The sequence below is a fragment of the Mustelus asterias genome, chromosome 5, assembly GCF_964213995.1.
Source record: "Mustelus asterias chromosome 5, sMusAst1.hap1.1, whole genome shotgun sequence".
Lineage (NCBI taxonomy): Eukaryota > Metazoa > Chordata > Chondrichthyes > Carcharhiniformes > Triakidae > Mustelus > Mustelus asterias.
In genome coordinates, this window is record NC_135805.1 from 132511316 (window position 1) to 132523412 (window position 12097).

At 46.0% G+C, this 12097-nt stretch overlaps 1 protein-coding gene across 1 annotated transcript in view; it reads left to right on the forward strand.

Moving 5' to 3' along the window:
* LOC144494162 (uncharacterized) overlaps positions 1-12097 on the forward strand; it is a 397513-nt gene that overhangs the window by 83935 nt on the left and 301481 nt on the right. The window contains exon 6 of the mRNA XM_078213764.1: positions 887-940. Coding sequence (XP_078069890.1) covers positions 887-940 — 54 coding nt within the window. The remainder of the gene's footprint in view (positions 1-886; positions 941-12097) is intronic.

A 12097-nucleotide genomic window follows, 5' to 3' on the forward strand; every position in this document is an offset into this window, starting at 1 on the left:
CCCAGGCCCTACCTCCATACATTTACCCTAGCTAGTCCCCCTGACACTAAGGGACAATTTAGCATGGCCAATCCACCTAATCTGCACACCTTTGGACTATGGGAGGAAACCGGAGCACCCGGAGGAAACCCACGCAGACACGGGCAGAATGTGCAAACTCCACACAGACAGTGACCCAAGCCGGGAATCGAACTCAGGTCTCTGGTGCTGTGAGGTAGCAGTGCTAACCACTGTGCCACCGTGCCGCCCGAATAATATTCCCTTCAAATAATGTTGCTAAAAACGTACCATCTTTCTTGTGGGAGCTTGCTGTGCATAAATTGAATGTCTGATTTCCCTACATTACAACAGTGACTACACATCAAAAGTGCTTCATTGGTGACAAAGTGTGTTCAAATATGCTGAGGTCATGTAAGGTGCTCAATTAAAAATCAAGGCAATTTATCAAACTATTTCTGGATTGTCCATAATGGCAACCAGAGTGAAAACACAGGGGCTACAATCTATCAGAATGGGGGACATGTTGTTTAATTGCTCTGCGTTCGATTACATGAAGCTGCCAACTGATCCATGCTCACTGTGCTTGCTTGGTTAATCCTGAGTGTGGCCTCAGAGAAAAGAAAACAAACTTTTGAGGTCACGAGAAAGATCTGGAAGCAAGCCTTGAGCTGTTAGCATGAGTGCAGACATTTTGTGACTGTAATGCTATTTCAAAGCACCGTAAATAATGTGGAAGCTAGTGTCAACTCCACATTGCTCTGAGGAAAATCAAATATATATAAAATACACAACAGGTTGGATATAGAGCATCTGATTCCCATTGTCAGTGATAATATCATCTTCATAAGTTCCCGCACAAAATGACTTCTTTCTTTTTGTTAATTAGGGTGAAAAAGGAGATCTTGGAGAACCTGGCCCACAAGGCTTTACTGGGCTACATGTAAGTTTTTCTTAACTTTTCTCCTGTTTTTTAATTGAATCCGTCTTTTGGTTATGAATTGTGGTTTAATGAGTAGCACCTTTTGTCTCTTAGTTGGAAGATTTCATGCACAACTCCCACTCTGAGCTAGAATCCTTCTTCTTTTGGAGTGCTGCACAATTCGGGGGTGCTGTCTTTCGCAAGCAAGCCAACTTGTAAAAGAATGCCTCGTACTATAGAGCGGCGGAGTTCATCCCTTAGGATGGCATGGTGGCATTGTAGTTAGCACTGCTGCCTCACAATGCCAGGGACCCGGGTTCGATTCCGGCCTTGGGTGACTGTCTGTGTAGAGTCTGCACGTTCTCCCTGTGCCTGCGTGGGTTTCCTCCGGGTGCTCCGGTTTCTTCCCACAGTCCAAAGATGTGCATGTTAGGTGGATCAGCCATGGTAAATGCGCAGAGTTATGTTGGCCTGGGTAAGATGCTCTTTCAGAGAGTTGGTGCAGACTCGATGGGCATTGTAGGGATTCTACGGTCAATATTTAACGCCAGATCCTTATCACTAAAAGATATTATTTTTTCTGAAACGTTGCTGGAAGCAAAGTGATTGCCCCTTTCTTACATCACAACAGTGATACATTTTACAAATGTACTTGGTTATGTTGGAGTGTTGTCAAGGGTTATGCAGAGTGGGTGAGAAAGTGGCAGAGCCTATTGCCCACCCATGTTCACCTCAACTAATTTCCAACCCATCAATCTCCACCTGACCACTGACCTTGATTTCCATGGCTTAGAAAGAGTGTTCCAGAATAATCAGCCAATGAGCCCTGACACATTTAAGCTTTATAGTTGAGAGCATGCAATCAGAAATTGCATTCATGCATGCAGCAACATTGTGGGAGCAATATTAATTAGCGCAATGACTACAGCAGTTCTAGGGCAGGCAGTGATGTAGTGGTATTGTTACTGGACTAGTAATCCACAGACTCAGGGTAGCGCTCTGGGGACCCGGGTTCAAGTCCCAGATTTGAATTCAATGAGGAAACCTGGAATTAAAAGTTTGACCACGAAACCATTGTAAAAACCCACCTGGTTCACTAATGTCCCCTTTTTTCCTATTCCTCCTTCACCGTTTTGCCTTTTTGCCATCCACTTGTTCCCTTGGTCTCTCTCTCAGATTCTGCCACCTCCTCTTCACCTTCCTGCCCAGTGGCCGGATCACCCGCTGGCGCCGGCTCCTTGACTGCTTTCCAGAGCTGCCCGCCCAGCCTCCGTCCGCTGGTCATTTTTGGCGCTTTTCCTTCAACCGCTGCCGCCGGCTCCCCTTCCTCTGGCCTCCTCCCAGTTTCTTCTTCTTCACCTGGACCAGGCCTCTCTGCATCCTCGCTTTTCTGCCTCGGGAAGGGTCTCTGAACAGATTGCCTGAAGCCCTTTATGGCAGCGGCAGCACTTTCCCTTTGCCACCCTCCTGGAAGGACTCCCCCCCCCCCCCGCATTCCTTGCTGCCGGAGCCTAAAATACCTTGAGGGAAAGAAATCTGCTTTCCTTACCCAGTCTGGCCAACATGTGACTCCAGATCCACAGCAATGGGGTTGGCTCTGAAATGGCATAGTACGCCACTCAATTCCAAGGAAGTTAGGGATGGGCAATAAATGCTCTGAGGATCAGAAAATCATAGAATCCCTACAGTGCAGAAGGGGGCCATTCGGCCCATCGAGCCTACGCCGACCAATCATCTCCAGCCTTATTCCTGTAACCCCACACACTTACCCTGTTAATCCCCTAATAATAGGGTCAATTTAGCATGGCCAATCAACCTAACCCGCACATCTTTGGATTGTCGGAGGAAAGCACAGCACCCGGAGGAAACCCACGCAGACATGGGGCGAACGTGCAAACTCCGCACAGACAGTGACCCGAGGCCAGAATTGAACCCAGGTCCCTGGCGCTGTGAGGCAGCAGTGCTAACCACTGTGCCACCCACATCTCGTGAATAAATATTTTTTAAAAAGGTCATGGCGAAAGTCCAGCAACGCCTGCTCAGGACATGTAGAGTTCAAAATTGAACGTGGCCTTAGCTCCATTGCCACATCCTAATAAAAATAATGTTAACTGTGAAATGACGCTTTGACATTTACTTGCTTAATAACTGGGGATTCTTTGAAGCAACGCTATTCTTCCCGTACTTGGATGGGAAGCGTAGAAAGACTTGCATTTATTTCACACGTGATTGCATCTTTCAGAAGTGTCTCAACGTATTTCACTACAATAAATATTCAGCATCTATGCAGGAGATGAAAAGTGATCAGCCTGTAATCCTCTGAGATTATGGGCTTTGCAGTAATCTTGCATCCTTGTTATTGAGTGCCAGGGAAAACGAAAGGAGTTTATTATTGGACTTTCAGTGTTGGTAATAAAATCTGACTAATGAGCCATTATTCACTTGTTTATTGCTTCAGAATTTAAACTCTCATTTAATCATTTTAATTTTGACAGTGGACACATTTTATAGACCTCGCCTCACTCCAAATGCACATCGGCAGTAAATTGTAATTGTGGCAGTAAAATTTACTGTGCCAGCCTCGAGAGTATATTTTCTCGCTGAAAACAAATCTCGCCCTTCCGTTACATTTTGTGTGGTACGTCTCCCTGTTAAAAACTATTGTCTATCAAGAGAACTTATTACAGTCTCTTCATCTAATGACCGATAGAAAAAAAACATATGTTAATATAAGATGAATGATCTACAAAGAAGAAAGAACAATACAGCACAGGAACAGGCCCTTCGGCCCTCCAAGCCTGCACCGATCATGTTGTCCTATCTAGACTGTCTCTCTATTCCCCACCCATTCATGTGTCTATCCAGATAAGTCTTAAATGTCACTAACGTGTCTACCTCAACCACTTCACTTGGCAGTGCATTCCAGGCCCTCACCACCCTCTGTATAGAAAAAACTTCCCCCGCACATCTCTACTGAACCTTTCCCCCCTCACCTTGAACTTGTGCCCCCTTGTAATTGTCATTTCTGCCCTGGGAAAAAGCTTTCAACTTTTCACCTTATCTATGCCCCTCATAATTTTATAAAATTCTATCAGGTCGCCCCTCCAGGGAGAACAATCCCAGTTTATTCAATCACTCTGCATAGCTAATTTCCTCCATTCCAGGCAGCATCCTGGTAAATCTTTTCTGTACTCCCTCCAAAGCCTCCACGTCCTTCTGGTAACACGGTGACCAGAATTGGACACAGTATTCCAAATGTGGCCTAACCAACATTTTGTATAACTGTAACATAATTTGCCAACTTTTATACTCGATGCCCCAGCCATTGAAGGAAAGCATGCCAAATGCTTTCTTCACCAACTTTTCCACCTGTGCTGCCACTTTTAAGGATCTGTGGATGTATACTCCCAGATCTCTCTGTGGCTATGCTCCTGATTGTTCTGCCATTTATTTTATAGCTTCTACCTGAATTGGTGCTACCAAAATGCATCACCTCGTATTTGTCTGGATTAAATTCCATCTGCCATTTCTCCGCCCAATTTTCCAGCCTATCTATATCCTGCTGTATTCTCTGACAATCTTCATCGCTATCCGCAACTCCAGCAATCTTAGTATCATCTGCAAACTTGCTAATCAGACCAGCTATGTTTTCTTCCAAGTCATTTATATATATTACAAACAACAAAGGTCCCAGCACTGATCCCTGCGGAACACCACTAGTTACAGACCTCCATTCGGAAAAACACCCTTCCACCGCTACCCTCTGTCTTCTATGGCCAAGCCAATTTTGAATCCATCTAGCTAGTTTACTCTTGATCTTAAGTGATTTAACCTTTTGCACCAGCCTGCCATGAGGGACCTTGTCAAATGCTTTACTGAAGTCCATGTAGGCAACATCCACGGCCCTTCCCTCGTCAATCATTTCTGTTACCTCCTTAAAAAAACGTAATCAAATTAGTGAAACATGACCTCCCTCGTACAAAACCATGCTCTGTGTCGCTAATAAGACCATTCAGTTCCAAATGTGTATAGATCCTATCCCTAAGAATCTTCTCCAACAATTTCACTATCACTGATGTCAAGCTCACTGGCCTATGATTACCCAGGTTATCCTTGCTACCCTTAAATAACATTGGCTATCCTCCAATCCTCTGGAACATCACCTGCGGCCAACGAGGAAACAAAGATTTCTGATAGAAACCCAGAAATTTCCTCTCTGGGATAGATGTCATCTGGCCCTGGGGATTTGTCTACCTTAATGCTTTTTAATACGCCTAACACTTGATGATGACTTACTCTAGAGGGTTTACATTCCTCTCCGAGACACCATCAATCAATGTGTCCAACTCTTTTGTGAATACCAATGCAAAATACTCATTAAGGATCTTGTCCACTTTCTTTGGTTCTACGCATAATTTCCCTCCTTTGTCTTTGAGTGGACCAATTCTTTCTCTAGCTACCCTCTTGTTCCTAATATATGTATTAAAAGCCTTGGGATGCTCCTTAATCCTGCCTGCCAAGAACGTTCTGTGATCCCTTTTTGGCTTCCTAACTCCCCGTTTGAGTTCTTTTCTACTTTCTCTGTATTCTTCAAGTGCTTTTTCTGTTTTTAGTTGCCTCGACCTTATCTATGCATCCTTTCCCTTTTTGACTAGACTCGCAGTTTCCCTGGTCATCCTGTCCTGCACTCTGATCAACTACTCCTTAAAAGATTCCCACATGCCGGGTATGGATTTACCCTCAAACAGCCTCTCCCAAACAACAGCCTCCAAATCTTGCCTAATCTGGTTGTAGTTAGCCTTCCCCCAATTTAGCACCTTAACTCTAGGGCAACACTTGTCCTTTTTCATGAGTATCCGAAAACTTACGGAATTGTGGTCACTGTTCGCCACATGTTCCTCCACTGCAACTTTGATGACCTGGCCGGGCTCATGTCCAGCCTAGCTTCCTTTCTAGTTGGACTATTTACATATCGTTCCAAAAAATCTTCCTGGACACAACATAACAGATTTCTTACCATCCAGACCCCTAACCCTAAGGGATTTCCAGTCAATATGAGAAAAATTAAAGTCTCCCGCTATAAGAACCCTATTACTTCTACATCTGTCCAGAATCTGCTTACATATTGATTCTTCAACTTCCCGTGGGCTGTTGGAAGGCCTGTAGTACACCCCCATCATAGTGACTGCCCCCTTCCTGTTTCTGAGCTCTACCCACAGTCTCATCTCAAGGTATCCTCCCTCTGTACAGCTCTAATATGTTCCCTAACCAATATTGCACCTCCCCCCGCCACAAAACAATTATTAAAGATTTCTAAAGATACTTGGGCTGATAAGTGTCAAATAACATGCACATCTCAGAAGTGCCAGGCAATGACTATCTCCAACTGGAGTAACTATATAAATACCGTGGCTAACAGAGCAGGTCAGAGGCTGGGAATCCTGCAGCGATTAACTCACCTCCTGACTCCCCAAAGCCTGTCCACTATCAACAAGGCACCAGTCAGGAGTGTGATGGAATACTCAACACTTGCCCAGAAGGGTGCAGTTCCAACAACACTCAAGAAGCTCAACATCATCCAGAGCAAAGCAGCCCACTTGATTGGCACCCCATCCATCATGAGTTACTGACAGCAGTGTATACAATCTAAAAGATGCACTGCAGCAACTCATCATGGCTTCTTTAACAGCACCTTCCAAACCCGTGACCTCTGATGTCTAGAAGGACAAGGGCAGCAGACTTATGGGAATGCCAGCATTTGCAAGTTCCCTCCAAGCCACACACCATCTGTTCCCTCATTATCGATAGGTCAAAACCCTGGAACTCCTTCCCTAACAGCACTGTGGGTGTACCTACACCACATGGGCCATAGTGGATCAAGAAGGCAGCTCACCACCACCTTCTCGAGGGCAATTAGTGATGGCCAATAAATGCTGACCTAGAGGGTGGTCCCCACATCCCATGAAAGAATAAATAAAAAATAAAGAGCTGGATTTATAAATACAATCTAATTTGAGGCCAGATTCAAAAATGTTCAAGTTCATTGTATCATGGGATGAAGGAGCATATGCCAGCAATTGTGATCCCTAAGAGTTTGGCACTGGTAGAATCACTCAGGCCTGTGAGTCAACGGATTGGTGTCCTCTCTCAAATTTTAATATGTAACCTAGACTAATGGTCCACTATATCGCAAAAGGAGTGCTACATTGTCTTTCATGGCACAATCATTAGCACTGCTGCCTCACATCACCAAGGACCCGGCTTCGATTCCCAGCTTGGGTCTGTGCGAAGTCTGCACGTTCTCCATGTGCTGCATGGGTTTCCTCCGGGTGCTCCAGTTTCCTCCCACAGTCCAAAAGACATGCTGGCTAGATGTATTTGCCATGCTAAATTCTCCCTCCCTGTACCCAAACAGCCACCGATTGTGGTGACTAGCAGATTTTCACAGTAACTTCATTGTGATGTTAATGTAAGCCTACGTGTGACACCAATAAATAAACTTCAAACTTTCATATGCGATATTGAACCAGACCTGTGTCTGAAGAATAGCATTTCTTTAAAGAATCCAAAGTTACCAATCAAGTAAATGTCCAAACATGATCTAAATTGTGAGGGCATCTCTATAATTTGATTCTTATCTTTGTGTGTTTTAGGGGAGGAGGCATTGTAGGTTAGCACCTATGGGAGTGACCTTTGATTAACTGGATGTTATGACATTTAAAAAGTGCCCGGTTTGGACAGATCAGACCCCGCCTCAGAGAATCCTTTAAAGTTTATTTATTAGTCACAAGTAGGCTTACATTAACACTGCTATGAAGATACTGTGAAAATCCCCTCGTCATCACACTCCAGCGCCTGTTTGGGTACACTGAGGGAGAATTTAGCATGGTCAATGCACCTAACCAGCAATTGCGGACTGTGGGAGGAAACCGGAGTACCCGGAAAAAGCTCACGCAGACACGGGAGAGCCTTGTAAAGAATTTGTATATTTTGGTTCTTCAGACTTTAATTTTCTTTTTACAGAAACTTGTCCAGAGCATTGGTTGATGAGAGTGCAGGCATATTCAAGTACCAAGTTCATAGAATCATAGTATCCTACAGTGCATAAGGAGGCCATTTGGCCCATCAAGTCTGCACCAATCACAATCCCACCCAGGTCCTATCCCCATAACCCCATTAATTTACCCTAGCTAGACCCCCGACATTAAGGGGCAATTTAGCATTGCCAACCTACCTAACCCGCACATCTTTGGACCGTGGGAGGAAACCGGAGCACCCAGAGAAAACCCACACAGACACTTGAGGGGCATTCTTTGTGTCTGTGCTTGGCAGTGCGCCAACAAGATATCCAATTGTGGGGTGGGTTATCATAGTGGTGCTTTGGAACAAGGTCGGCAATGTCAGATATAGCAATCAAGATCAGTGACTTGGATCAAATCCACCTCTTACCTGTGACAGGGAGGCAAAATATTAATTTTAACGCCTCGCCCACCCTGGAATCGGAGTGGGCGAGACTCGCAGAACGGAATTCTCTGTTGGCCTCGGGCGGGATTTTATGAGCCTCACCTGAGCAAGGTCGTAAAATCCTGAATGTCTCAACATAGGCTGGGAAATTTCAGTTCTGTATAGGTACATTCCATACGTTGCTGTGCATTTGCAGATTCGGCACAGACAGCGACCCAAGCCGGAATCAAACCTGGGTCCCTGTGCTGTGAGGCTGAAGAGCTAACCACGGTGCCACCGTGCCGCCCATTAACTCTGTGCTGCTGAGGGAACTGGGCTTTACAGAGGCCCCAGGAAACATTGGTAGCTTTGTGCTGCTAAGAGTTGGGGCTTGGTAAATTTCTTCTACTTAAGAGCAAAAGTTATTGGTTGCTAACTGGGTCGTAACAACAGTCTTGAACTTCGTCCAGGAATTTCACCAAATTTGGATTAGGCTTGGGATTGTAACAAAATGGATACTAGCGATTCTATGATGCCATCAGGCAAAGAGCAGTTAAGTTATGTTTTGATTCCTCCTCTGGATGAACTTGATTTGATTTATTATTGTCACATGTATTAGTATACAGTGAAAAGTATTATTTCTTGTGCACTATACAGACAAAGCATACCGTTCATAGAGAATGAAAGGAGAGGGTGCATAATGTAATGTTACCGTCATAGCTAAGGTGTAGAGAAAGATCAACTTAGTGCAAGGTAGATCCATTCAAAAGCCTGATGGCAGCAGGGAAGAAGCTGTTCTTGAGTCGGTTAGTTTGTGACCTCAGACTTTTGTATCTATTTCCCGACGGAAGAAGGTGGAAGAGAGAATGTCCGTGGGGTCCTTAATTATGCTGGCTGCTTTTCCGAGGCAGCAGTAAGTGTAGACAGAGTCCATGGATGGGAGGCTGGTTTGAGTGATGGACTCGGTTTTGTTCATGACCCTTTGTAGTTTATTGCGGTCTTGGACAGAGCAGGAGCCTTACCAAGCTGTGATACAACCAGAAAGAATGCTTTCTATGGTGCATCGGTAAAGGTTGGTGAGAGTCATAGCTGACGTGCCAAATTTCTTTAGCCTCCTGAGAACGTAGAGGGGTTGGTGGGCTTCTTAACTATAGCGTCGGCGTGGAGGGACCAGGACACCTAAAAATTTGAACTTCTCGACCATTTCTACTTCATTCTCCATCGATACAGACAGAGGCATGTTCTCCATGGCACATAAATGAAGGTTGACTGATTGTTTATCTCTTTGCTTTTTATCTGATCTTGGATGGAGGCAACAAAAGTTTTTTTAACCCATTCAATGGGATTGAATGGACCCCATTCAATAGGGGCGGCATGGTAGCACAGTGGTTAGCACTGCTGCTTCACAGCTCCAGGGACCTGGGTTCGATTCCCGGCTTGGGTCACTGTCTGTGTGGAGTTTGCACATTCTCCTCGTGTCTGCGTGGGTTTCCTCCGGGTGCTCTGGTTTCCTCCCACAGTCCAAAGGTGTGCGGGTTAGGTTGATTGGCCATGTTAAAATTGCCCCTTAGTGTCCTGAGATGCGTAGGTTAGAGGGATTAGCGGGTAAAATATGTAGGGATATGGGGGTAGGGCCTGGGTGGGATTGTGGTTGGTGCAGACTCGATGGGCCAAATGGCCTCTTTCTGCACTGTAGGGATTCTGTAATTCTGTGATATGTGGGCATTGTTGGCAAGGCCAGAATTTATTGCCCATCCCTAATTGGTTATGGTGGTCTCCCTGCCACCAGCATAGGCAGCTTCGCAGGTTCTAGTTGCTAAGATACAGAATAACTCTCCCATCAAAGCCAGGTGAAAGTAAGTGATCTTTAAAATAATCTTTGCCAAGTGGAGACAGAAGACAACTGGGGGATCACATGGCTCATGAATTTGATTGCTCTCCACTACAACAAATTCCTCCTTGCTTTAAAGACAAGTCTGTATTCATCACGTTGGCTGTATTGGTCACAATATTCTTCATTCTTCCATGACAGTCCATGCATTTAGTTTTTAAGATGGAGGGCTCATTCATCACTGAGCTTTCTGAAGCCAGAATTCTGAAATCTAGGTGGGATTCTCCCAGTCCACTGCACTGCTCGAGTAGCACAGTGAGCCAGGAGATATCAGCGGTGCTGGTTTCACGGGATTCACACGTCACCCAGACTCAGTTTTTTTTTTAGCGTAATCAGCTCTGACTATCATATTGAAATGAGCATTTCAGAATGATTGGCGGGCCCGGAACAGTACTCTCCAGGCCCGCTAGCATCTCTAGGGCGAATGGGCCCTGCTGTTGGGCATGTTGGCACTTCTCTTTGGGCAGTGGCAAGGGGGGGGGGGCAGAGGAGGGGCTACTGGGGGCAGTGCCTATGGAAGTGATTGGTACGGGGGGGCACGCTGCCTCGCTGCGAGAGGGTCAGTGGGGGAGGGAGGGAGGGCTATCAGGGCTGGCCATTGGGGTGTGGTGAGAGTCTGGGCCGGTCATTGTCGGGGGGGGAGGTTTGCGGCCGGAACTGCCAAGGCGGGCTAGTCGGCAGTGGGGGGACATAGGAGCTGGCCCAGGAGGTCCAGGAAGCCAGCGATTGGGGGAGGTAGGGTGGTTGGAAGGCCAGTGATCGGGGGGTTGTGGGGCTGGCCAGCGATTGGGAAGGTCAGCGATAGAGAGGCCAGCAGTGGGGGGCTCTTGCGCATGCGCTGATCTCCACTCTGACGATCGGCACATACGCAGTGGCCCGCTCAGCGCTATGCTGCCGGCCTCTCCAGCAGGAATATGCCCCGCCCCCAATTTCCAGAGTGAATCACACTGAGGCACTCTGCACTGCCCAGAGTGTCAGTGATTTGCTCTGATAATTACACTAAGAAACACCTTGGGAAATACTCCCGTTTTCCTGCACGTTGGAAAGTTAAATTTTTTTTGGGAGAATCCCGGCCATAATATTGATGTTAGTTGTGGTGAACCATAGCTGGTTACCACTATGGGTACTGAACCATAGATGGTTAGCACTATGGGTACTTGTACATATGTTACTGTTGTCACTGTTGGGGTTAGGGTTGGGGTGTTCTACCTGTTGGTATTGTTCTGTGGTACACTCCGGTTGGCTCCGCCTACCTGTAGGAGTATAAAGGTCACTGCACTGCCGGGTGACCCTTTAGTCTGGGATTGTATTGTTATATAGTATGCTCCATTCTTGTTACTAATAAAAGCCTTTATTTCCCGGGTACGATCCAGCCTCCCGAGTGATTTAATCGCGCATCATTAGTTAATTAAAATATAGATCACATGAAGTAAACAAAACTCATTTACTTAACTTCCTTTGAGTGTGAGGTTAGTCTTGCCTCCTTATAATTTTCACTGACTCATGTACCTGTAATCAGTCAGACTGTGAATGGATAGGCAGCTACGCTAAGGATAGCAATCCTGCTAAACCCGCTGGTAAAAGGAAAATGGACTACAGGAATAGCAGGATGCCTTTTGCCCCTTGTGTTACTGTTCATGGTATCCCTACAGTGCAGAAAGAGGCCATTCGCCCCATCGAGCCTGCACTGACCACAGTTCCACCCAGGTCCTATCCCCTTTACCCCACATATTTACCCTGCAACTACCCCTGACACTAACAGGCAATTTAGCACGGCCAATCAACCTAACCTGCACATTTTTGGACTGTGGGAAGAAACCGGAGCACCCGGAGGAAACTCACGC